The 23211-nt window shown below is 39.3% G+C and overlaps 2 protein-coding genes across 14 annotated transcripts in view; both read left to right on the top strand.

The window, feature by feature from the left end:
* Positions 1-15102, top strand: part of rnf217 (ring finger protein 217) — a 24435-nt gene extending 9333 nt beyond the window's left edge. Inside the window, exons 6-8 of one of the 3 annotated variants that reach the window (XM_034899600.1) lie at positions 324-395; positions 1121-1241; positions 15069-15102. In XM_034899600.1, the coding sequence (XP_034755491.1) occupies positions 324-395; positions 1121-1200 (152 nt within the window). In that variant the 3' untranslated portion in view covers positions 1201-1241; positions 15069-15102. The other 2 variants (XM_034899599.1, XM_034899598.1) reach the window with 2 other exon arrangements.
* On the top strand, positions 6635-23211 carry tpd52l1 (tpd52 like 1). Of its 11 annotated transcripts, none has more exons than XM_034899631.1 (11): positions 6671-6816; positions 9010-9108; positions 10589-10804; positions 13018-13038; positions 14535-14653; positions 14772-14920; positions 15810-15911; positions 18680-18694; positions 19129-19155; positions 19380-19440; positions 21415-23211. In XM_034899631.1, the coding sequence occupies exons 1-11, from the start codon at positions 6798-6800 to the stop codon at positions 21535-21537; spliced, it is 951 nt and encodes a 316-aa protein (XP_034755522.1). In that variant the 5' UTR covers positions 6671-6797; the 3' UTR covers positions 21538-23211. The 11 variants fall into 11 exon arrangements, with proteins under 11 accessions (XP_034755530.1, XP_034755531.1, XP_034755523.1 ...); XM_034899629.1 differs by having other exon boundaries at positions 19117-19155; XM_034899632.1 differs by lacking the exon at positions 13018-13038 and having other exon boundaries at positions 6670-6816; positions 19117-19155.

Below are 23211 nucleotides of genomic sequence, written 5' to 3'. Positions count from 1 at the left end.
CGCCGCTGTCTTCATGCCAAGGATCGTTAGTGGCGCAGATTTTGCACGTAATAAGCGGCGCCTTAATGTGGATGGAGAATTGTCCCTAAAATCTGCTCAGTATTCCGCATCCTCCACAGCTAGATTGTCCCACTCACAGACACATCTACAATTCCCTTGCAGCGACTCATTAAAATTTAAACAAAATGTAAACAAAACAACACATTAATTTTGAATCATGCAATTTCTATTCCATCTGAAAGGAGCATTTATTCATTATGAATGATTATTATTCTGCTCTCTGTCTGTCCTTCCCTTTTCTCTTCCTTTGTTTTCCTCTGCAGCCACTAAGGTGCTGATAGCTCCAGTGGTCATTTTGTTGGTCATGGTGCTCGGAGCTTTCGCAGTGGTGATAGGTAACACAATTACACCCATGAACACACACACGCACAAAAGAATCAGGGTGAGGCTCCAGCGAGCGCGGCAAACCAAAAACAGCTAAATGGTTTGGCTATGTTACAAATATTTTCTTCCACACAGCAAAGCAGGTCCACTCTCTATGCAAAAAAACCACACATAAACATGCTACAAACTTTTTATTAGCATGCGTGGCAGTCATTTTTAGTTATATGCCCTAAAAGACAAGGAAACTGCCAAAGCTTTAGATCCAGATTATCACTCTCTGGGCTAGCTTTTATTTCCTGAAACTACATTTACTAGTAAAATCACCCAGCTGCACTCTGTGAGCACTCTGTCAGACAGTGATGTGAACTATTGATGCCTCGGCTGAACTGTAATTAGTGTTCATTTCTTTCCCGTGTGTGTGCGCGTCTGACAGGTGATCCGCTACGGGCTAACACGCGCTGATGGAAGAATCACATTTATTGTCATCGTTATTAGAATCAGTGCTGTGCTGCTGCTGCTCTCTTTTTCAGCCTAATTAACATACACATAGACTATGCCAAAAATAAGATAGAAGAATAATCAAATCCACATAGCAAACTCATCAGAGCTTGACATTAACAGAAAATTCAAGATTTACATTCAACGTTAATTAATAATTAATACAAATTAGTGTCAATTGAAACAAGGCTTTAATCCATCTTTGTCTTCTCTTCCTCTTTATCTCTACAACCACCAGGTCTGGTAGTTTTCCCGGTCTACTATGTGTGTAAGAGGAGGAAGAAGCAGCGCTCACAGGGCTCTGGACGGTGGATATGACTGCAACCTGCACTGCGTATAGAACACACACACACAGACACGCACACGCACACAGCTTGAAAGACAACACACACATCTCTTCAGGGATGAACACTCCAGCCTGACTCATTGCAAAGGTTTGTGAGGAACATCACACAATTAACAATGGTGAATAGACTTTTTAAGACGGAAGGAAGTATATAAACATATGATGTAAAGGCGGGGATAATCATACATCATCACGGAGAATATTTCAGTGGTCCGCTGCTGCAAAAGAAATACTGGATGTTCAAGTAGGAAAGGACAGAAAAACAAAACTCTTATTTAAATTTAGTTCTCTTCAGGTGATGGTTGACAGTTAGCTTGACATTAGCATGGAGTCCATTGGTTTGCCTGATATGATGCCATACTGTTGATTATTGTGGATGAAAGGTTTGACAGTGGTGGATACAACTTGACTTGATAAACACTGACTGCTGGAAAAGGGGAAAATGTAATCTTCTTGTTGAACTTTTGCAAACACTTCTTCAGTCATTTGTCAAAAGTGCAAGATGGAAACTGAATTCAGGACCAAGCCATGATGGGAAAAAACAAGTTCTCACGGATGCACCAAAACTGACATTGAACACGTGCAATCTTTGTCTGTTGGTAACTCAATTTTCATTGGATATTGAAAATTCCCATTGTCATTTGGAGTTTTTGACAAGCACACACTATTCAAAACAATATGAAAGGACTTCATTTGGACGGATGGAAGGATTACACGTTACTATTGGATAACCTCGACTCTGCCTCAAGTTATTGCTAGACAGAGTGAAAGTTGGGTCCTGTGTCACCACCCTAAGAGTGACACCTAATTTCAAAGGCCAAACCAACCTTAGCTTTATAAAAAAAAAAAAAAAAAAGGTGTCAGGTTTGCAACATATATTCAGCCCACTGACCCCTTATAGAAATATTGGAAAGCGGAATTTTAGCAAGCCACCATTGTTTTCTGTTGTGGTTCTTACATCTACTCCTCTTCCCGTCTTTGCCTTTCTTCAACACTTTCATTGGGTTTCTCTGCCCTGGCGGCACGGTGGCTCACACACCCTCACCTCTGCCTTGCCCTACACTGTACGCCAGTATCTGCATCATCAAAAACATGAAATAATCGCTGCTGCTGTGGCAATTGTGCCAAAACAAAATGCTGAATGTGGCAGGACAGACAGTTGACCCCGTCCCTTTGTTAGATTTTTTTGTTGTTTTCTGGGTTGCTTGTTGCAGCAGTGTTGGGAGGGGATGCTGCCAGTGTGTCACGGAGTCTGCATAAAGAAATAGAATTAGAGGCTCTGTAGGATTATAGGAACATGCATTAGATAGTTGAAAGCTGCTTTGAATTAAAAAATAACTTAACTTACTGGGTGGCGGTTTGCGTAAGTTGCTTCGTCTCTTTTAAAAAAAAAGAAAATTAGTTCAGAAGTTGTTGTCCGGCTGCTGTGCACTGAATGTGGTAGATACATTTGGATGTAAATAATTAGGTGATCAGGTTGTCAAGGTGTTTAAGAATTGATGCAGTTTGGATTTGTGCTGTGATAAGAGGATGTCTGTCTGCTCGAGACTTTGGATAGTGACATAGTGGCTTATAACATGCACATACTTAACTCATTCACACTGGAGCATGTTGCAAGAAGGCAGACACGCAGAGTGCTGCCAGGGAACAGGAGATTTTCAAGAGCTTTAAAGGTCGTCACCTGGCAGCAGCCAGCTTGCTGTCCTTCACTTATCCCTCTATCCTCCCCTCTCTGCTGTCAGTTCTTAGTTTTCAACACATCCACTGGAGCTACGGCTGCTCTTCAGCCACAAAACAATCATCCAAACTGGATGTTTTTGAGCCTCTGGTATGTGAGAATAACACTGGGCTACCTGCGGTGCACGTTGCAGTCAAGTACACACAAGTGGTTTCCACATCACTCACAGATATTTCTTTTGTGTGTCTTTTTATCCCATCACTTCTTAGAGCAATTTTTTCTTATTTGCTCCATCATGAGACATTTATGGAGACGTTTTAAAGAAAGTACAAAAGGACGAGGAGAAGCACAATATATCAGCACATAAAAGATGCTACGGCATGAAAAAGATGTGAAATGATAAAATGATACAAATTTGAGGGGAAATGCCTCCCATGGAAACAAAGTCGCACAATGAAGGTAAATGCATCTTCAAATCTGTTGTGGTTACCAGTGGAGTAGAAATCCTGAGTGTGTCAACACATTTCATCACTGAATCTTCACTGAAACCAGGATTTAAGGCATAGAGAGCAGGGTTGGTGTTCCTGCATGTGGCACATCACTAGCTTCTCTTTATCCCAGGGATCTGGCACCTTTTCTACATCTCAGAGTCAATAAATACCAACTGTCAAGTACAGTTTAACTTTACATACAAGGTTCCTAAAGGACACCGATGAATTTACTGTCAAACACTGCTTTTGGTAGTTCCTGACTCTGGGTTTTGAATCCACTCTCAGGGAGTTTATGTTCTGTTCACTGTACCCAGAGCCCTCCATCCACAGGAGCTGTGGCACAGGAAATGGCCGAGCAGCACCGTAGAGTCAAAATGCTTCCTGGTGCGTTTCCCCAGAGCTGCTTAGCAACCAAATTTAATTTCAAGGAAGCAAAAACACCGTAGTGTCGAAAGAGATCAAAATATCTCAGTGATGCAAATACCATCTGTGTTTTCCAGCCTGACTAAGCAGTTTTGCAAACGCTGCATGGGCGTCAGGGGACTAAAAAGTGGTACAAGATACTTTTTTGTAAGGTTTGCGCTAAACAAAATCATTTAAACTATCTCCTTACCAATTGTTCACTTGCATCGTATGCATACATGTTTTATCTAACTGCTACGCTAGTACTACACTGACATGTTCTATTGCTGCATTTATTTGTTTTGTTTGTTTGAATGAAATACGACTGTCTGTGTGTGATGCACATTTGTATCTAAAAGTGTCTACAGCACAGAGAAATTGTTTTAATGTACTGTGGACACATGCGTAGATATTTGACTATTTCTTAGGCATTTTACCAAAACGTTGCCCTGCAGTTTAAACTGTACCAATGCTGAACTGATTTGATTAGCTCATTGCCTGAAAATTATTTAATAGGATCTTTGATAATTGATTATCATTAACATAATTTATCAACTAATAATACGTAACATTTGGCCAAACAAAGTAAGCAACTTCCAAGGAGCATGAGTTTACAGTCAGGTTTATTTGGCAGTTTGGCTGTGAGACAGTAATTGCCAATATGAATTTGAAAGGAATAATAACATGATTATAATTGTCCTGGTTAGCCGCTCATATCTGTTTTCTTCACTTTTACACATGTACAAGTGTGTTAATTTTTCTCATGTTAAGATGCCATGTGGAAATGCCATCATTGCTTTGTTTTGCTGTCGTATTCTTACATATAACTGATGTTTAGGTTAACATGCAAGTTGCTCTATATGAATTCATCCAGGGACGCAAGTGTTAATTTGGCCAATGAGATTTCCTTTGCTGGGTTTGTATTGGCTGGCTGATACCCCTGGCCTTTTTGTTTGGTACAATCCATGCGATATTGGCATAAATATGCAATAGTGCCTTCACAGCCATTATAGATCAGGGTTTGCCAACCTGTGGTTCAGGGCCCCAGCGGGACTCCCGACATCACAAATGGGATAAAAAATCTATCAAAGCCTCAAGTTATGTGTGTTAGAACAGCTTAAGCAAAGCATAGCTTATACTAAAATGGGGCTCCTAATGTATGGAACCACTGTTAAATATATGTATGGATCTGTTACCCCAACACACCGGGCAATGTGCAGTGCAAGCAGCCCCTCGATTAAGAATGTTTGTTTTAAATAGCTAAAGATTTAACCAAACCTCTAAAATAGTACAGTTAACCACAGTACAGGGTAGCTACATTCCAAATACTCCTGTGGTTTTGCACAAGTTAAACTGTGACTTTGTTTTGGCTCATACAAACCTCACACTTTGGACTGAAGATTAAAAGGAGGAAGCAGTAGCAGAGCCAGTATCGTTTCCACCATTGGATGAGAGTCATAAGGCTGGTATGGACAACAAAGGCTCAGTGGAGGAAGTGATTATATTAAATGATGTGTAATTTTCAACAAATCAAATGTGTTAGGGACAATATACCATAGGTTAATTTCAACTCAGGAGGCCTGTGAATATTGGTTTTGCTGTAAATGGTGTATCATCAGCAACATCAGGATGGGTCTTCACTACTGTGGACATGCCAACTTGTTGGAAAACGGCCACATTTTATGTCTACGTACCACTGGGTTTTCAAGGGTATTTCTTTTCAAAGGAATGTCTTAAACTTGATTTCTGTGTTTCTTTGTTTGCACTAAGAACAGATTCTTCCACCCGCTGCCACCATTAAAAACGTCTGCTGATATTATTGCTCACTTAGCCAGGCACATTGTTTTCATCTGAGGATCTGATGAAGAATAAACCAACCTGGGTCAAATGCCAAAATGTTCTGGTTTGACTCTTTCATTGGATATTGACATAATATACTTTCTGTTGACAGGTTTGGTTTTACTCTTAATTTATTTGATGTTTTTGAGTCACCGCCAGCCTTCTTTAGAAACGGTCTGTCTGTTGGTCTGTGGATGAGTCTGTTACATCAACCTTTCTTTCTTTCCAACCACGGGTGTGACTACAGTTTTTTGTCAGCAGGGGTCATAAGTGCACTGCAGGAGGCCAATCCCTAGAACCTTGATTTTCATTTTTGTAAGAGCAATGCAAAATGACATGCAGAGTCAGAGTCACAAAGATTATTACAGTATTAAGATTACCCTGGATGACTACTAATATGACATTTTGTAAATAAATAATAGAAATTATAATATAAATTGAATTACTTTAGCATCTTTTATTAGTGAATCCCCCTATAATTATTGTTGTTAGTAGTAGATAGATAGATATTTATTGATCCCAAAAAATGGGAAATGATGGTGTTACATCAGAAAAATCGTAGTTGATATTGTATTTGTTAAGACCTAAACACAACAATACAAATAAAAGCAATAGGTTTAAAAGGAACCATTTTTCAAAAACACCAGTGGTGGAAACAGACTGTGTAAAGTACATTCACCCAAGTACTGCACTTGAGTACTATTATGAGATACTTCTTTCTTTCTTGCTATGTTATACTTAATTAGTAGAGGAACTAGCTGCATTTAGAGCTTACTTTTACTTTTGACGATGATAATTACTTACTTTAATTTTAGTAAGTTTTTTTTAAATTCCGGGATTTTTGGGGTAATGGGGCTTAAATACACTGAGGTAGCCTCGTGCTACTTTTATTTAGAATCTGAATACTTCCTTAATTTCTTCATTTCTATACCGTATGCTGTTTTGTCCAATATATCTGGTTGGTAATTGAATTAAGCAAATTACAAAAGCGCGAGCCCATTGGCTCGTGGTCCAAGCTCCGCCTGAAAGTGCTGGCCCAGCGCGTGACAGCCAAGGAAACCCGAGTAAAAACACAGTGACCTAACGGACGGTGCTGCGCGTGCTGCCGTGTCTTGTCTTGTTTCAGGAGGGATTTGGGAAGTTCACCTGGCTGTCTCTGATGGAGACCAGACAACAAGGTGAGTCGCTGTCGCAGCATGTTGAAGACAACTCTTTATTTTTCCAGACACAACTTTAAAACAGCTGCTTTTCATCTGATAACGAGGCTGCACGGACTGCACACGTCACCGATTTGACGTTAAAGGAGTGAAAAGCAAAGTAGCCCGTAATTCAAAAAAATACGGAGAAAGTCAAAAAGGGTGGCCTGCAGCGATAATTTTGAAGCGATAATTTATAGCCCGGTTTTGCATGTGTTCAAATTATAGCCGAGTGCTTAAACTAGCATGTGTCATTTTCTTGTTCACTAGCCTACAATGTTTCTATGGGCCATTCATACATTTGCTTTTTAAAGGTATTTCTGAAGCCCAGAGCTTTTTCAGGAAGCAAATAAACACATTTCCTGAAATGAAGCTTCAGGCATCCACAGCTAGACAGTTGGTCAGTGTGCTGTATATTTGTGTCACTGTTTATTCAAGACATCATGGCAACTCCAGATCAAATGTAAATCTTGTGGCTGGATACTGTTTCCTGTCTCAGAGGCTATCTGGTGGTCTAATGCACCGGTTTTCAGTTAGTTTTTGGGTATTTGTAGAATACACTTAGAATTCACTAAGATCAAATTAATTGTCCTGTTATCCACACCTTCATCATCATCATCACTGTATGTGGGAGGTGTTTCTAGTAATGGGAGTGTCCTTTTGTCTCATCTGGCTTTAAGGGACATGTAACCTTTTAGTGTTGCTGGATGTTGTTCTACCATTATTGGCATTATTGCAGGCCAGCTATTGGTGCTATATTACTACTAATGTGTGCACTCTAAATAATTTAAATTCTGAGTCATTCCCACATGTAATCGTTTGGTACAGGTGGCATTGTTTTGTTTTTTATGCGTATTGCTGTATGATTCTGCCAAAGATTTACTGAGGAATGGGAATTTGAATGTGAAAAATCAGACATGAATCAAGGAAGGTAATGACTCCCACATCCGTGAAGGTAGAAAGGTTACTGTTTGTGTATGCAGATAGTTAATTGCATTCCTTTTGCAGGTTTATATGTTTAGCCTAGCTATGGCTAACTGGAAGTCAGCAGGGTGTTGTGTTCCAGTTAGAGGCTGGAGCAGTGCAGACGGCTTTAAATTGTCAATGAAACTTGGTTAACATGAAGGTTTAGCATGGATTGTTGGAATATTGGCTCCTAAAACATCCAAAATATTTATAGTCCACATATTTAGTGTTTTTTAAATGGGTTTTTAAATTATAAGGTCTTAAAAAAATAAAAAAGGTTTATATACAGTAGTTCAGTATGGTTGCTGTTTGGCCATACTAAAGGCATCTTGGCCTTGGTTTAGTTTCAATTGATCTTGCAGCCATATGACTTTCCCTAGGCCTCTGATTTAGCATAGGCACATGACCAGCGGGCCAAACGGGAGTCTTGTGACTAAAGGCATTCCACCCCGGACAAGGGGGGAGAGAAAACAAGATATTTTTAATTAATTTGATGAAATGGATCAAAAGTGATCACCATTTTTGATCTGCTAAACTGATGCTTTATCATCAGGAGAGTTTCACTAAATGTGGCCCATTGAAATTAGCCTTAATGAACTTAAGGAAGGAAAGTTCTTTGTAAACTAAGCAGTGTAAACTCAATGATATGTATGCCACTTCATGTTTATTTTTTACCCTGGAATCTGCGACTGAGATCTTTTCCCCCTGAAAGAGTGGTTCATCAGTCTAAATGCAGTAGTTAAAAGAAGGAAATCCTTGTTAGTGAAACAACACTGTCCTTGCCGGTCTGCTTCCTCCTCTAGTGCTGGAGTATGGTGTAATGAGATTTCATCAGCAACCACAGAACTGGGAATGCTCAATAACCTTGGAAATTCTTGCATAATTATTACAAACAATCTTCTTGTTGTCTGTGTGGCACAGATTTGATCCACTGAATACTTTTTGAATAGCAGATGTATCCTATTTTAACAACTCCGAGAAGTTGAGATTTGTGGCACTAAGCGTCAAAAGTCAGACTTCCTGCACAAATGCAGACTCAGATAAACTGCATACATAAAGCAGACCTCAGTGTTATCAAGTTGCTGACAGGGCCAGGATGGACCCTGAGAAACTCCAAATCCCTCGAGGGGGACGTCTGTGTTCGTGTGCATTTTGTACATAACCAGTTTCTTTTGTCTCCTCTCGCCCTGCTGCCTTGCTCTGCTGCAGAGTTGTACTCTGGTGTTCTGAGTGAAGCAGTGGTGGACTGGGGCAGCATGAGTCCTGGAGAGGAATGGGTTAATTCAGCCACACACAAGGGAGAGCAGGGTAAGACTCAACTCTCCCAAATAAAACCCCGAAAATCCACACTGAATCACAGGGTGTTAATATGCTGCTGCACACAGATCAAGTCACAGGAAGTGATGTCTAAGCATGTTTGTTTTGTCTGTGACATCAGCTGTTAAATGGAGAGTGACATCACTGACTGGGGTTTTGGAACAAGTGCGGTGTGTTTAGTGTTTAATATTCAGGTCAGTGCAGTGGCAGTTTTCTTCCTAATGTGAATCAGTGTTGATTTAACTGCTACACGTCAGTTGAGTGGGTGAGTGTGGTCTTAAAATATCACAAATACATATTTTAAATTTGAGTTACTAACATGAGGATGGTTAAAATAAGAATAATTGACCCTTCTTGAGTGACTTAATGTAGAAAATATTAATCCCAATTTCCGGAAGCCCAAGAGACATTTTCATAATATAAGAGAAAAGAGAGAGACATTGGCCTTTTAGCTTGAGTCAAAATATAATCAATTATCAAAATAGATTGCGATCCCCTCAGCTTTACTGTGAAAAACGTTCAGGGTTGGCCTTGACCAATATACAGTCAAGCGAAACTGACTGGCATTTGATGCCCCTTTTAATGGCAAATCATTTAACTGTTTAGAGATTTTAAAAATAATATATGTAGGATGCATTAGGTGTCTGAACATGCATGAATCAAACATTTGACACTAATGGTCAAAAGTTTGGGGTCACTTAAAAATGTCTATTGCACTCCATTGTCGACACAATACCAGCTCAGATCAGTTGCATTGTTTTTTTTAACCAGGGCAGCCGTTTGGAAATTACATTATGTGTTCTCCAAGGTTTTCTCAGGTTTTTTAAAATGATACCAGATTAGATTAGATTACAGAATGAGCCTTTGGAACACTGGATGAATGGTTGCTGATACTGGGCAATGTAGATATTGCAATAAAGATCAGCCACCCACTCAGATCAGCTGGTATTCTGTCTATAATGGAGTGGAAGGGAAATTTGTAAGCGACCCCAAACTTTAGACCGGCAGTGTACGTTATCAGATGAATAAAAGACATAAATGTAGCCAGTCTTTCATTGTGCTGTTCCCACCAACAGGGCCCTACTGACATGCTCTACGTGTTGTATAGGTACACTTAAACCTTCATGTTTCTATTACAGTCTAGGACAGTGCTATACTGAAATAATAATTTATTTGTGTTTTAATTTGTTATTCAGGACAACTGTTTTGTGACTTACTATCATTTGAGCACAATATGAAGTTACATTAAAGTGACGCTTTCAAAATTAGAATTGACACAAGGTCCCTCATTGATTACTTTTCCAGGAGCTGAGACTTGTCTTTTAAAAATGAAACTTCCTGGATTTTTTTTTTGTCAGTTAAGCTAAAACATCCTCTAAAAGAGAACTCATCACTTGCGAAATAAGATGAATCCAGCACTTCCTGTTTTGTCTAAGATACTGAAAGTGTATTCAACTGTAACTTTGCTCAGGTTTGAATCAGGACATGTTTTACCCTTCTGGCGAGGAATCGGTTAAAAGGAGCTCACATGGTGACGACTTGGCTCCAGTGGCCCAAAATGGGGAAAACCTGACAGAATGGTGTAAAACTTCACCATCAGGGGACGATCAGTGGTGTCGGGCATCAGTGTCGCACTCTGACAACTGGGCCATGTCCACCACTTGGGATATGCAGCTGGACAGCACAGGTGAAGAGGGAAGTAGACCAGACCGGAGCCTGTAGAATAGACAGATCCTTCATTTTGGTTAAACATTTACTTGTCAACATAACATGACCTCTGTAGGAACCTGTAGCCACACAAGGGCTATAGCTGACACTGAGACCAAGGCTTTTGAGTTTTACCTAGTAGTTATGCGGTTTTAGCAGCCTAGAGATATGAAATAGGTTTTTAAATATTCTGGGGAATATATACGCAGATTCAGGTATTTTTAGACTCAACTACTTTTAGCTTAACCAATAAAAATAAATAAAAGATTTAGAAATTTCCCCTCCAAAATTTTATACATAGCCGTGTGGCTCAGACTTTAAACTTACACAACATATTAGGCCTGAATAAAAATACACACGACACAAAAGGTCAACTAAAGAAATTTAAAGTTCACAAACTAAAATAATTTAAGCAAGAGACTTTATTTTTGGCGTCTGGTTGAAAAGGTGTGGTGGGTAATTCTAGCATGCCTGTCCCAGAACATGATTAGCTACTGCAAAAAGTGTACACAGGTGATATCAGAATGTCTTTGAAGTTAGATGGCAAATTTAGTGAAGAATAATAAATATACTTACTAAAAGCACAAGATAATCAGTTAGCAGTGTCCGGCAATGTTGCCTGTGGGAAATGACCTGAAAATTGATTCATTGCTCAGTCTAGTAGAGAGCTTAGTATCTGAGCTTACTTTGTATCTAACCATCTTAATGCAGCAAACCGTGACTGGAATCATTAACTTGTTTCAGCATTCTTCACATTCCTGACAATTGGTAATGCTACAGCAGTGTGTCATAGTATAAATGGGACAATCTTTCAAAAACAATAGCTGATCTTTCTCTTATTTTAAATTTCACCATAGATCTTTGAATTGTGTTTTAACTACTAAGTTACATGTTTGATAGAAAATAGAACTGCACCACCCATTGGTGTTGATAATGCAGGAAGTAGACACTGTGCCTTTTGTTTCCATAGTGACAAACTAATACATGTGACTTTCACAAACATTTCCTATATAATATTATATGTTTCAGAAGGTTGACAGAAACACACAGAGACAGCCTGTTCTAAATTGTATTGGCTAAAATGCCTTCAAGTGCACTTATGTACAGTTTAATAAACTCTGCGTTAGCTAAAAAATAAACCAGCGTTAGCTGTAAAGAAACCTGTGTTAGCTTAAAATAAACTAGCCTTAGCTAAAGAAACCAGAATTAACAAAATTAACCAGCATTAACTAAAAAAATTAACCAGTGTTAGCTAAATATAAATCAGCATTAGCTAAAGAAACAGCGTTGAGTGTTAGCTAAAGAAACCTGCATTAGGCCTACCTACAAATAAACCAGCCTTAGCTAAAAATAAACCTCTGTTAGCTAAACGAAAACCTGTGTTAGCTTAAAATAAACCAGCCTTAGCTAAAGAAACCAGCGCTAACTTAAAAATTAACCAGCGTTAGATAAATATAAATCAGCATTAGCTAAAGAAACTAGTGTTTACAACAACAAAAAAAGTGTTGAGTGTTAGCTAAAGCAACCTGCGTAACGCCTACCTACAAAGAAACCAGGGTTAGCTAAAAATAAACGTGTGTCAGCTAAAAGGAAACCTGCTTCAGCTAAAAAAAAACAATGCCACATATCTTTAATAACAGTATGCTAGCACCAATTTGTTCATAAAATCACTAGCAGTTTGGAAAAACCCTAATAGTGTATCAATATTACTTAAAACAAAATCTCTTAAGTCAAGATGGTTATTGTGGATGTGTGAGTTTTTAGTTCTTAGCATGTTATGTTTATATTCAATTGAATTAATGAAACAATTAATTTGTCGTTGCATTTTTAACCCTCTGAGATTGAGACTATCGTACACAATACGGCTGCATGAACTGAAAAAAGACTTAAGATATGAGTTATCCATGCACTTTAACAGCTTCCATCTTAGCCACAGGGGGTTTAAAACTCTGCAGAAAAGCTCCCTACTAGAAATACCTTTTATTGGTGTGTATTCCTTGTGTGAAATGTGCATGTGTTTGCTGTATGTGGTGCTGACCCTTTTGTATTTATAAGGTATTAAAGTAATTGTTAGCAGTTTAGTTATACAATAGTAATTAGCCTACTCTAGTCAGTGGACAGCATCGCTAGTTTTTATCAATCTTTACTAACCTTCCGCTGTCTTCACCTGTCTTAAAATGCTGCCACATCAAGAGAGAGGACACCTCACAGCAGGTACAGTTATCCTTTTCCATTCTGTCCAAACTTTGGATTTTAGATTGTTTTTTGCAAAACATTTGCAGGTCCACTACAAACATGGCCTACGTTTATTTGTATTTATGGAGTTGTGTGGACTGACCCGTCCTGCTGTTGCCTGGTGCTATGTGGTACCGGTCTGTCCTGACATGCCTTCCACAAATATCCTGCAACAATACAAGGCTAACCAGATGGAGCAGTTATAATGTGAAAATCTCTCGCTCTTAAATATTGCAAGGTATGGAGAAAGAAATCACTATTCTGAAACTCAATATATTTCTGCTGCATCATTTATAAGAGTCACCTGATGCCAGTCAGCTGACAGTGTGAATCAGCTTCCTCGCTCTGCTTGAAAGCAAAGTTTAATTCATAGAGATATGTACATTTTCTATTTCTTGGATACGCATGACGTGGTTTAGTCTAGTATCATCATCTAAAGAGTGTGTGTGGGTAATTGTATGTTTGAGTGTGGTTTCTAGGAATAAGTGCGCAATAAGTATATAAGGTGTTTTTGTTAGTGGCAGAAAGTGAAAGATGTTTGAGTATAATAATGTTTAAGTAGCTATATGTTTATGCCTATATGTTTTTTTGTTTTGTTTTTGGGAAACCTTTTTTTCATTTTATTGGGAACAGGTGCCAAGGCAAAAGATAATTTGTTGTATTTGTTATATTTTAACATTCAGTTCAGTCTGTCAGCAGAAACAGCATCTTGTTTGTTTGTGCGTGGCAGTCTTTCGTTTCTGTCAGCAAAATAATCCACGAGTTAATCCAGATTAGAGTTTTACAGTCTGCTGCCACAGATTACATAACCGTCAGACAGAGACACAGTCAGATATGGAGACAGACAGACCATACATGTTGACAGAGGCTGTCAGTTTGCCGCACACAATCAAAACAGGCAAAAGGGCAGAAACCGTTATATCTATATAAATATCTTTAATTGATCATAAGCAAGAGAAACAAAACAGAAAGGTCAGAACCATTTGCTATTGTCTTTGATGTTGAATTTAAAGAACAAGACAGTTTAACTCTTCATTGAAACCAATAGGAAATGCATTATATGCAATTCATACACATTTGTTCAAAGCAATTCATAAAAAGTTCATCCATTTTAGGGGTGTGCCACTTTAAATTGTTTCATTGTCATGTTGTGAAATTTTATTTGTGACTTTAGCAATATTCTGACTTGTGGACATTATTGCCTGTTAATTTGGTATCTGTTAAGATGTGCACTTTGTTTTACTCTTAATATTCTATGCAGAATCTGAATATTTCAAAACAGCACCACATCAATGAATGTACTACTAGGATAAGAGGTGGCCTTTTTGCTGTGCCTATTCCACATTAGCTCGGTTTCATTGCCATCACACAGAAGTTGAGCTGGTTGTCTTTTTTTATTTTTATATTCAATGTATTCTGTGTGTGTGTGTGTGTGTGTGTGTGTGTGTGTGTGTGTGTGTGTGTGTGTGTTCAAGGTTTCCTGGACTCTGAGCCATTGAGAGAGGCTGATGAAGATATGGCCTCAGACGTCAACCTAAACAACTCCATCATGACGGAGGCGGAGAGAGAGGAGATTCAGCAAGAGTTAGCTAAAGTATGTTCACACATGCACATACTCAGAAAGAACAAGAAGTGTTGATAGTGGGGATATTGTTGATAGTCATAGGACAGTATGACAGGTAGTAACGCTTTGTCTTTTTGTTTATGTCCAGCTAGAGGAGGAGATAAGTACGTTGAAGCAGGTTTTGTTGTCCAAAGAGAAGCAGCACGCAGAGCTCAAACAGAAACTGGGCGCAAGTTCTCTGTACGAGCTCAGGAACAACCTGAGTAGAGGCTGGCATGACATGCAGACCTCCACGGCGTAAGTTAATGTGTGTGTTTGTCAGACAGCTGAAAGTGTTGCAGTTTGAAGTGTTAGAGTGGAGGGGAGAAAGCGGGCGCTTGTGTCCACATCACTCGACAGAATGGCTTTTTTATTTTTATGTATCATAATAGATGCTTTTAACAAGACCTACACACACACACACACACACACACACACAAAGTATTTTTTTTTTTTTTACAGTAAGTAAAACCATACTCCAAACTGAGTGTCTGTTATAAACCACAGATATCAGAAACCCAATTAAAAAGACAGTCTTCAGCTGCACAGCATGTCTGTTTGTTATCTTTATTTCGCTTGCTGTAACAGACATCATAAACCTGATTTAAAAACACATCAAATGGCCACACCGTGTTAAAGGCTACCGTTGACCTCATGACACAATGTCCCGATAATTTTTCACTGTATTATTATTTCTTTCTTTTTTTGCGTTCATGTGCAGATTAGCAATTTCCTAATTTGACCATCAGCTATGAGCTCTTACTCAGACACCAAGAGACAGAGAAGAGCAAGGGGATAGTCTCCAGAGGCCTCACTTCCTATCCAGTTACACTTCAACCTGAAGATCACTTTACACACACACAGTTGTCGTACTCATCTATAATGAACCAGTGTGGCCACAGGAGTGAGAGATCCCAGAGAAACTGAGCGTGGATGTAAGCAAGCTACGATGCAAATGTAAACAGTGGAAAAAGGTTCAAAGGCCAGGCTGTTGTGTATATGTGTGTTTATGCGTTTTTGCTTGTCACCATTATATGCATATGAATACATCTGTGTTTAACAATGTTGTGTTAGTTCATGCATGAGTGTGAATTCAGCGCAGTATGTGCAGGAGAAACATTCTGAATGGACCCCTTTTATGTCTTAGCTATAAGAAGACATCCGAGACGCTGTCCACAGCAGGACAGAAAACATCAGCCGCCTTCAGCACACTGGGCAGCGCCATCACCAGGAAGTTCGGGGACATGAGGTACATAATGATGCCATATCTTCAAGAAGAATTTTCTGTGTTTATAATGATGCAAATAGTATGGCCAAAATGTTAATCACAATTATGTTGATAAATATGGAGATCACGATTAATTACCACGATTTGTTGATTGTAACCAAAACTAATTTTATTGTCACATAGGCTATTTATAACTGCTTTCACATCCATATAGTGCTACGTTCCTCTTATTTTGAAGTTGTATGTTGTACGTACATACATACAGCTGCAACACACGTACATGAAAATGATCTGAAATAAATAGCTTAGGATATATAAAAAATTAAAAAACTAAAGTTTCTCTGAGAAAGCTACTTCACTTGTTTTCAACAATAATTGATTAAAAGAGCTAGAAAAAAATGAGTGCAATGGACGTATGCTACTTACAGAGTGACAGCTGACTCATTATGAATGGGTCCAGCACGGGTCGATGGCGGGTCAGCAGAGTTACAGTTGTGTGTATGAAATGTCTGTATTGTCACTGCAACTATAATATTCTGGCCATGGGTCATATCTATTGCCCAGGTCCAGCAGGCTCCGTCTCACACGCTAATACTCTATGAACTGAAGTTAGTTGCATGCAATAACTTCTTCAGTGTTTTTCGCCGTGGTGGCCGCAATAGCAGAGTTACCAGCGGAAACACTGGTACAAATACAGGTTTGCGTCTCATGGTTAACAATATACATCTGTGTTAATAACAATTAAACCGAGGACAATTGTCAGAAGTGTGGACCGGTGCTGTCCCCGCTGTGTCTCCATGTTGCTGGGGAGCTGTGTGTGAGTGAATGGGGACAGGGCTGCGCGGAGAGTAAGAGGAGAGATCCAAACACAGGCACGGATTTACAGAAGAAATGGGTCATGTAACGCAAAATTAAACCATATCAAAATCAACAGCATTGCTTTGTTTTGTGGAGAGGCAGCGGATGCAAGGAAGTTAGGTGCACGGGTGCAACCTAGGAAAAAAATGAGTCGCACCCTAGAGCCCTGTGAGCTAACAAACGCTAACTAGCACCCTAGATCTCTGTGAGCTAACCGACGCTAACTAGCACTGGTCACTGCTGAAAAGCAACACAGACGGGAAAAATGTTGTGTTTACTGGTAAACCTTGGGAGTGACGTAGGACCGACTGCTATCTTTTGTGAAATTTTTCACGTTACTCTATCCCCTGTGACATATTACATCTAGAAACTAAGCTGTGCGGTGCAGGGAACAACTCTGACTGGAACATGATCAGACAGTGGTTTACAGAGCGGTAGATTGGCTTTGCAAAACAACCCGCAGTGTCCTATGAACGGAATGATGCATTTAAAATATTGCTCGATCACGCAAATTTGATCGTGGGATGCCAAAATCGTGATCGTAATTAAAATTCGATGAATTGTGCAGCCCCGGTGTGGACCCCACTGAATTTTGTTGATCTGTTGACGCTTGCACCCAGCTGGACACATTGTCCTCTGTGTCCACATGGCATGAGTCCCAGTGTCTTTTGTTCTGTGCCATCCATCCCCCGTCTCTCAGGGAGCAGAATTTTGACTCTTTGCTCTATCCGGCTCAGGCGAAATTCAGATTATGTAAGCCCACATTAAGCTGCTTTCTGTGGGAGCTGAAGGGCCAGAGGCTCTGTCTGTCTGCCTTGAAGTCACTTTGTGTTCTTCTGTCTCTTTTTCTCTCTGTCACTCTGTGCTGCTCTGTTTGAGAAACTAAACGTCAACACAAGTGTGTGTGTGTGTGTGTTTGTGAGTCCGCCTGCATTGCTGTTTGTGAAATAAATAGAGCATTTGTGTGTATGATGACTAAAGAAAGCTGGAGATGTGGGCTGGTGTGAATAAATGCACGTACAAGGAAAGCTGTGGAAGGTCAGGGAACAAACCTGTCAAATTACAATTTATGTCAGTTCATCTAAGCAGAATGCAGGTTGAATTTAACTTACTGTGTAAAGTTACTGTGTAAAATCTATATCTATAAAAAAAAACTAATTTTGATTCTAAAGCTTATGTTTTTGGAATATGAAGTGCAGAAAGGAAACCATGCATTCTCTTTTGGTCATTCCAGCGTGGCTGGTCTAGAGTTACTGTTCCCTCGGAGGTATGGTCCTGTGGTTTTTTGCTAATGGTGTGCATAGGTTTTGGTTTGTGTGCACCACACAGTACGCATGTTTGTATTCTCTTTTGTGCTGTGGACGTGTTTTGGACTGTATTCTTGCATGTCACTTGTCATATCAAATATTTAACCCTGTTCAAAGTGATTATCAAAGTGAAGCCTCATTTTCGATGGATACAGCATAAATCAAGAGTAGCATACACACTGTATATCTATGTAAATAATTGTAATTTTTGTGAAGTGAAAATCTCTTTGGACAGTCTGTCTTCAAACACTGTCAAGTGTGTCACATTTCTCTTTTGTGTGTGTGTGTGTGTGTGTGTGTGTGTGTGTGTGTGTGTGTTTTAAGTGCAAGTGTGGATAAGATTGTGTTTTTGTACGTTTATGATTAGCTTTAGTAGAACATTTGTATTTAGTTAGCAAATCTGTTTACAAGTGAGAAACTATTAGTTAGAACAATCTAGTTCCCCAGGTGTCCATGGTATAGTTTACTTCCCCTAACAGATAAGAGATGTCAGTTTCCCTTTCATAGTGCCATTGTTTATTAATAGCATAAATGTTCTACTAAAGTGAAAGAGTCTGACTGAAGTATTCAAGCACTGTCAATGTATCTTCAAAATGTTTTCTGTCTTCCTCCACGCTTCCCAAGGTCCAACTCTATAGGGTAAGGATTACACAGCTGATTATGTCACATTAGCTGCTCCTCAGTCAGAAACCTTAACTCAATAGAGCTCAGTCAAGTCTCCTGATAGTTCTAATAGGTTGTTACAGTGCGGACTCCAAATGGTCAGCTGAGAACATGCTACTTCCATGCTGGACTCTCCGCTCAGATTAGAATCCCATCTAATTGATTTTGGTCTCTGATAAGCAAAAACCAATTGTGTCGGTGAATCATGTGAACAAGTTGTCATGAACTTTCCCAGTTGCGGGAAAGTGCTAAACATTTAAGCCAATACAGGCTAAAACTGAGTTAAGACAATGCAGTCATACATTTTTTTTTAAGCAATTTGAATTGTATGTGTGTGCGTGTGTGTGTGTTTCCTGTGCTAATCATTAACTCCTCTCTCACCACGCTCTCTGGGAAAGCTACTCCATCAGACACTCTATGAGCATGCCCACCATGAGGTAAACAAACGGCTTGCTTTTGTGTGAGGGAGAGTTTGTTTGTTTTTCTAATCTTTAATTCCCTCTATAACCTTGTTTAATCAATGCATAGATAATCATTGTAATACATAATTTTTTAGCAGTAAGGACATTAGTTACTTTACCCATCTTATTGTTATGGAAAATAGTTCAGCAAATTGTTTTGTGCAGTTAAAAAAAGTGGAATGTCTTTCTTTTCTTTACAGAAACTCTCCCAGCTTCAAGTCCTTTGAGGAGAAAGTCGAGACTACGGTGTCCACCATCAAGGTAAACAGTGTGCAGATTTAAGTAGTGATAAGTTCTGTGCCGAGGCTTCGAAGCATGTGGCAAAAAATCCCGAAAGTTCTCCGTGAAGCGTGCATCGAGACTTGTATCGTTTTAGACAAATGACGGCATGGATGACATCCAGCGCCTTGCTGCCCGTCCGCACCACGTGACAGGTTTATGAAGTGGTTGAATCTACACAAATCTTTTTTTATACATCTATGATTTGCACGCGCACATTCACGGCCCCCAGCCCAGTTCAACAATTGCCGCTTACCAATTTTAGAATAGCCTACTAAATTTGCCACTCCTGCTTTTATTATAGTATGACCACTATGCCTGTTTATTGGACAGTTATGTTTATTATATCATACCACCAGAAAGTACACACTGTTGACATAAATGAATATTTTGGAAATAGAATTCTTTTTTCTTCATTGGTATTTTCTCATGTAATATTCAGTCAAAAACCGTCTCTGATACAGTGTATTGATCAGCTGTAACACAATTTTGCTTCTGGATAGTGTCACTTATTGTAAGGCATTAGACATGTCATATTAGACATCATATTTCTGAACCACCACAAATTACCCGGAATGAAAGAAACACGCATATTTAATATACTGCAACTGCATGCCATCTAATTGATTAACAGTGCATTAATTTTGCGTGGCGTACAGACGAAACATAGAATGTTAGTACGCACAGAGATTGTTGGATGTATGAAACAGTGCACATGCAGGTCCTACGCCGGATTCCCTTAATAAATCCCAATCAACTGTAAATGTGGCTCAGGTTTGGCGGCTTCATGTCACGCCCATAATTGCCCTTTTTTTCCATAGTCAGTGAAATGACCCAACTTAATATTCATCCATAGCGGCATCACGCGCGCAGAGGGAAAAAAAAGCAAAGGACTTTTGCTCAAGTTCTACGTTCGGCGGGCACAGTGTGGGCATTACTAATAACAAAAAAAGCTGTTAAGAGCCACAGCCTTGGAGGCCCAAATTATAAGAAATGGTCCGATATTAAGGTTGATGCAAAAAACGCCTAGCGCTACAGAGAAAGTGTTTCTGCCACGCAACGCCGGAGCTGGCCCTCTGTTTTTTACCAGATGGATCAAACGGGTGTTTGTGTAGAATATTAATTGCAAGAATGTCATTGGGAATTCTTCATAACCGCAATAAAGGGCAAATTTTAATTTGTTTTACACAATGGCCTTGGATTCACACCGTTTTACTTGTTTCATCCATGTGTTGGTGTCGCTGTTTTTCATTTCACCCGTTTCTGTGCGTAAGCCCGGGTCAGAGTGTCCGTGGAGGACCGCACATTTTCCCTTCAAACTTGCTTTTTATAAATCCAAATTCTTGCTTAAAGAGTGCCGTACGTCTTCTGTCATGTCAACCATGTTTTATGATCGAAAGTCGTACGCTGTGTTGCTACCTCTGAATGTTATAAAATGTCAGTGAAGCAGAGACTATAATCTGGGTGTAATTGGCAGGTGACTCTTGTAGTTGGTTATTTATATTCACACTGATCCTGTCTTAGCTGTGGGAGACTTCCATCTTTTGTCTGTACTTTGCATTAGCCACTGAAAAGACCATCTGATTTATTTTAATTGCTGCAGACTTCTGTCTTGTTTGGCGACTTTCAGTTTGAATGCCATTGCATGGATAACCTCTAAAGTTCATAATTTAAAAAAACAACTCTCAAACACTGGCTAAGTTCAAAGCTGGAGGACTATGTTTACACAAAAGCTGTTTAAACAAGTTACCTGAAAAGTTTACATTTCATCTTTAAATGAAACATCACTTTTCATCCTCAGGTGCTCACTGGCAATGTGTCATCGTGGAGGTTTTGGTAGAAGTCTGCCACCCTGAGCCTATTCTGTGTGCTGTGGCCATGTGAAGAGGGAGAAATTAACTATTCAGTGATGACAGCACATCTTATATTGATACAATGTTTCTGCATTTTCCATAGACAAAGGTTGGCGCTACAGGGACCGCAGGCAGCTTTGAGGAAGTCCTCTCCTCCGCAGCAAATGCCAGCTCTCAGGACACGCCCACTAACAACTTGACGGACAGCTCTGAGAGGCCGTGTTAGAGCTGCGTCCACACGGTGAGGCGGGACTTAAACCAGGAACGGCTGTGTTGCAGCACTTTGTCACATAACTTCTCAATGCTCTGACTGAAATGTTACACAATACTTTTATTTGATCACACGTGTTAAGATGCTTTTGCAAATCATGTTTGCAATGTAAATCTCCTAACACTTGCATGGAATTTCCTGCAAAACCCTAAATGCCTAGACTTAATAAAAAACTAATATAATTTCTTGTTTGGCCCAAATTTACTCAAAATATTCTAAAGCGGCAGTTGTCTACCTTTTTATTTTGAAAGATCAAGACAGCTGACGTCAAAAGCACACCTACCTGGTAGAGGGCTGATAAACAGTGAGCCTTTCAGATTATTATAATTAAACTAGGTTTAAAGGAAGAATCTGTCGACAACCTAGATCATTTTATGAATGTTACCAAGAGATCAGAGCTTGTTGATCTTTTTGTTGAAGGACTTTTTTTCAGTGTCGTGGATTTAACCAATGAGGCAACAACTGTCACCTGCCTCAGGTGACCTCCACACCATGTGGAACCACAGACGTTGATCACATGGGGTTGAAGCGGAGACGCAGCTAAGCCTTAGTTAAAACACTGAGGAAGCACAGATTCCAGACAAAAACAAAAACCCTGAATTTCTGCGGTCACTTAAGTTGAGCGGTTCATGGTTTGGCTCGTCTACTCACCCTCTCAACACGAGTGGAAAACTGTCAATTCACAGCTGAAATTCCTCAGACACAAAATAAGAGGGTTATTGATGCCTGGAAAAGATTGTTGTGTAAATTCAACATAAGTGGAAAACAGCCATGTTGGTACAGTATCATAACTCTGCATCACTAGAACGTTCATACCAAAAACTACATTTCTAGGTTTTTATTAGAAATAGGTGTTTGGTATTAAAAATACACGTCATGCTACATTTAACTACCTTGTACATTTTACTAAAACATTTAAAGAAAATGTACATATAGCCCATGTTGATGTGTCCTGGGGGAAAGATTAATTTTAAACTTGTATTAATGGTTTTACACTAAGATCTTAAGATTTTGTTATGGCACCTAAAACGATCTTTTGTGGGCAGTCACTCATGCTACTTTTTTTTAAAACCCAGCTGACTGTTGTACACATTTGGTGCTGCTGACAGGGTCGGACCCTATTTGAATGCTGGAATACATTTATGTCATGAATATTTTATGTCCGTGCAGTCCCACTAGAAGAAATTAATCACTGTATTTGCCATGTGCGCAAAATGGGATAAATCACTTTGGACAAATATGTCGTATGCTGGAAATAACGAAAACAATTGTGTGCACTGTTGGGTGCAAACATCTTCCAGCATTATAAACTGGGCATATTTATTTTTAAAAGTTCCGATGTTTTTAACCTTGTGTGAACTGCCGTACCTCACATAAGTGCTGGATCTGCACAGGTTTAATGGAATGTTACACTAAAATGGTCAAGAGAATGTCAAGGCTGAATGCACAGTATAACATTAATTCATCATCGTACTGCTGCTTGCTTTGCAAAATGGGATGTGATTTCATTTTTTTTTTTTACTCTTCTGGTCCAGAACTAACCTGTCTATTGCTGAAAAATAACACATTTTACTGCTTACATTATGAAAAGGTTGGTGCCACAAAACATTAAAAAAAATCTTGTTTAAA

This window comes from Etheostoma cragini, chromosome 18 (assembly GCF_013103735.1).
Source record: "Etheostoma cragini isolate CJK2018 chromosome 18, CSU_Ecrag_1.0, whole genome shotgun sequence".
Classification (NCBI taxonomy): domain Eukaryota; kingdom Metazoa; phylum Chordata; class Actinopteri; order Perciformes; family Percidae; genus Etheostoma; species Etheostoma cragini.
Note: the sequence above shows the minus strand (reverse complement) of the source record. Positions and strands in the feature narration are given on the sequence as shown.

Bases quoted from the DNA above. Each gene is read 5' to 3' on its own strand.
- tpd52l1 (XM_034899629.1), top strand. The intron at 14,654-14,771 runs GTATGTTCACAC...GTTTATGTCCAG, and splicing joins TTCAGCAAGAGTTAGCTAAA to CTAGAGGAGGAGATAAGTAC. The intron at 19,441-21,414 runs GTAAACAGTGTG...CATTTTCCATAG, and splicing joins CTACGGTGTCCACCATCAAG to ACAAAGGTTGGCGCTACAGG.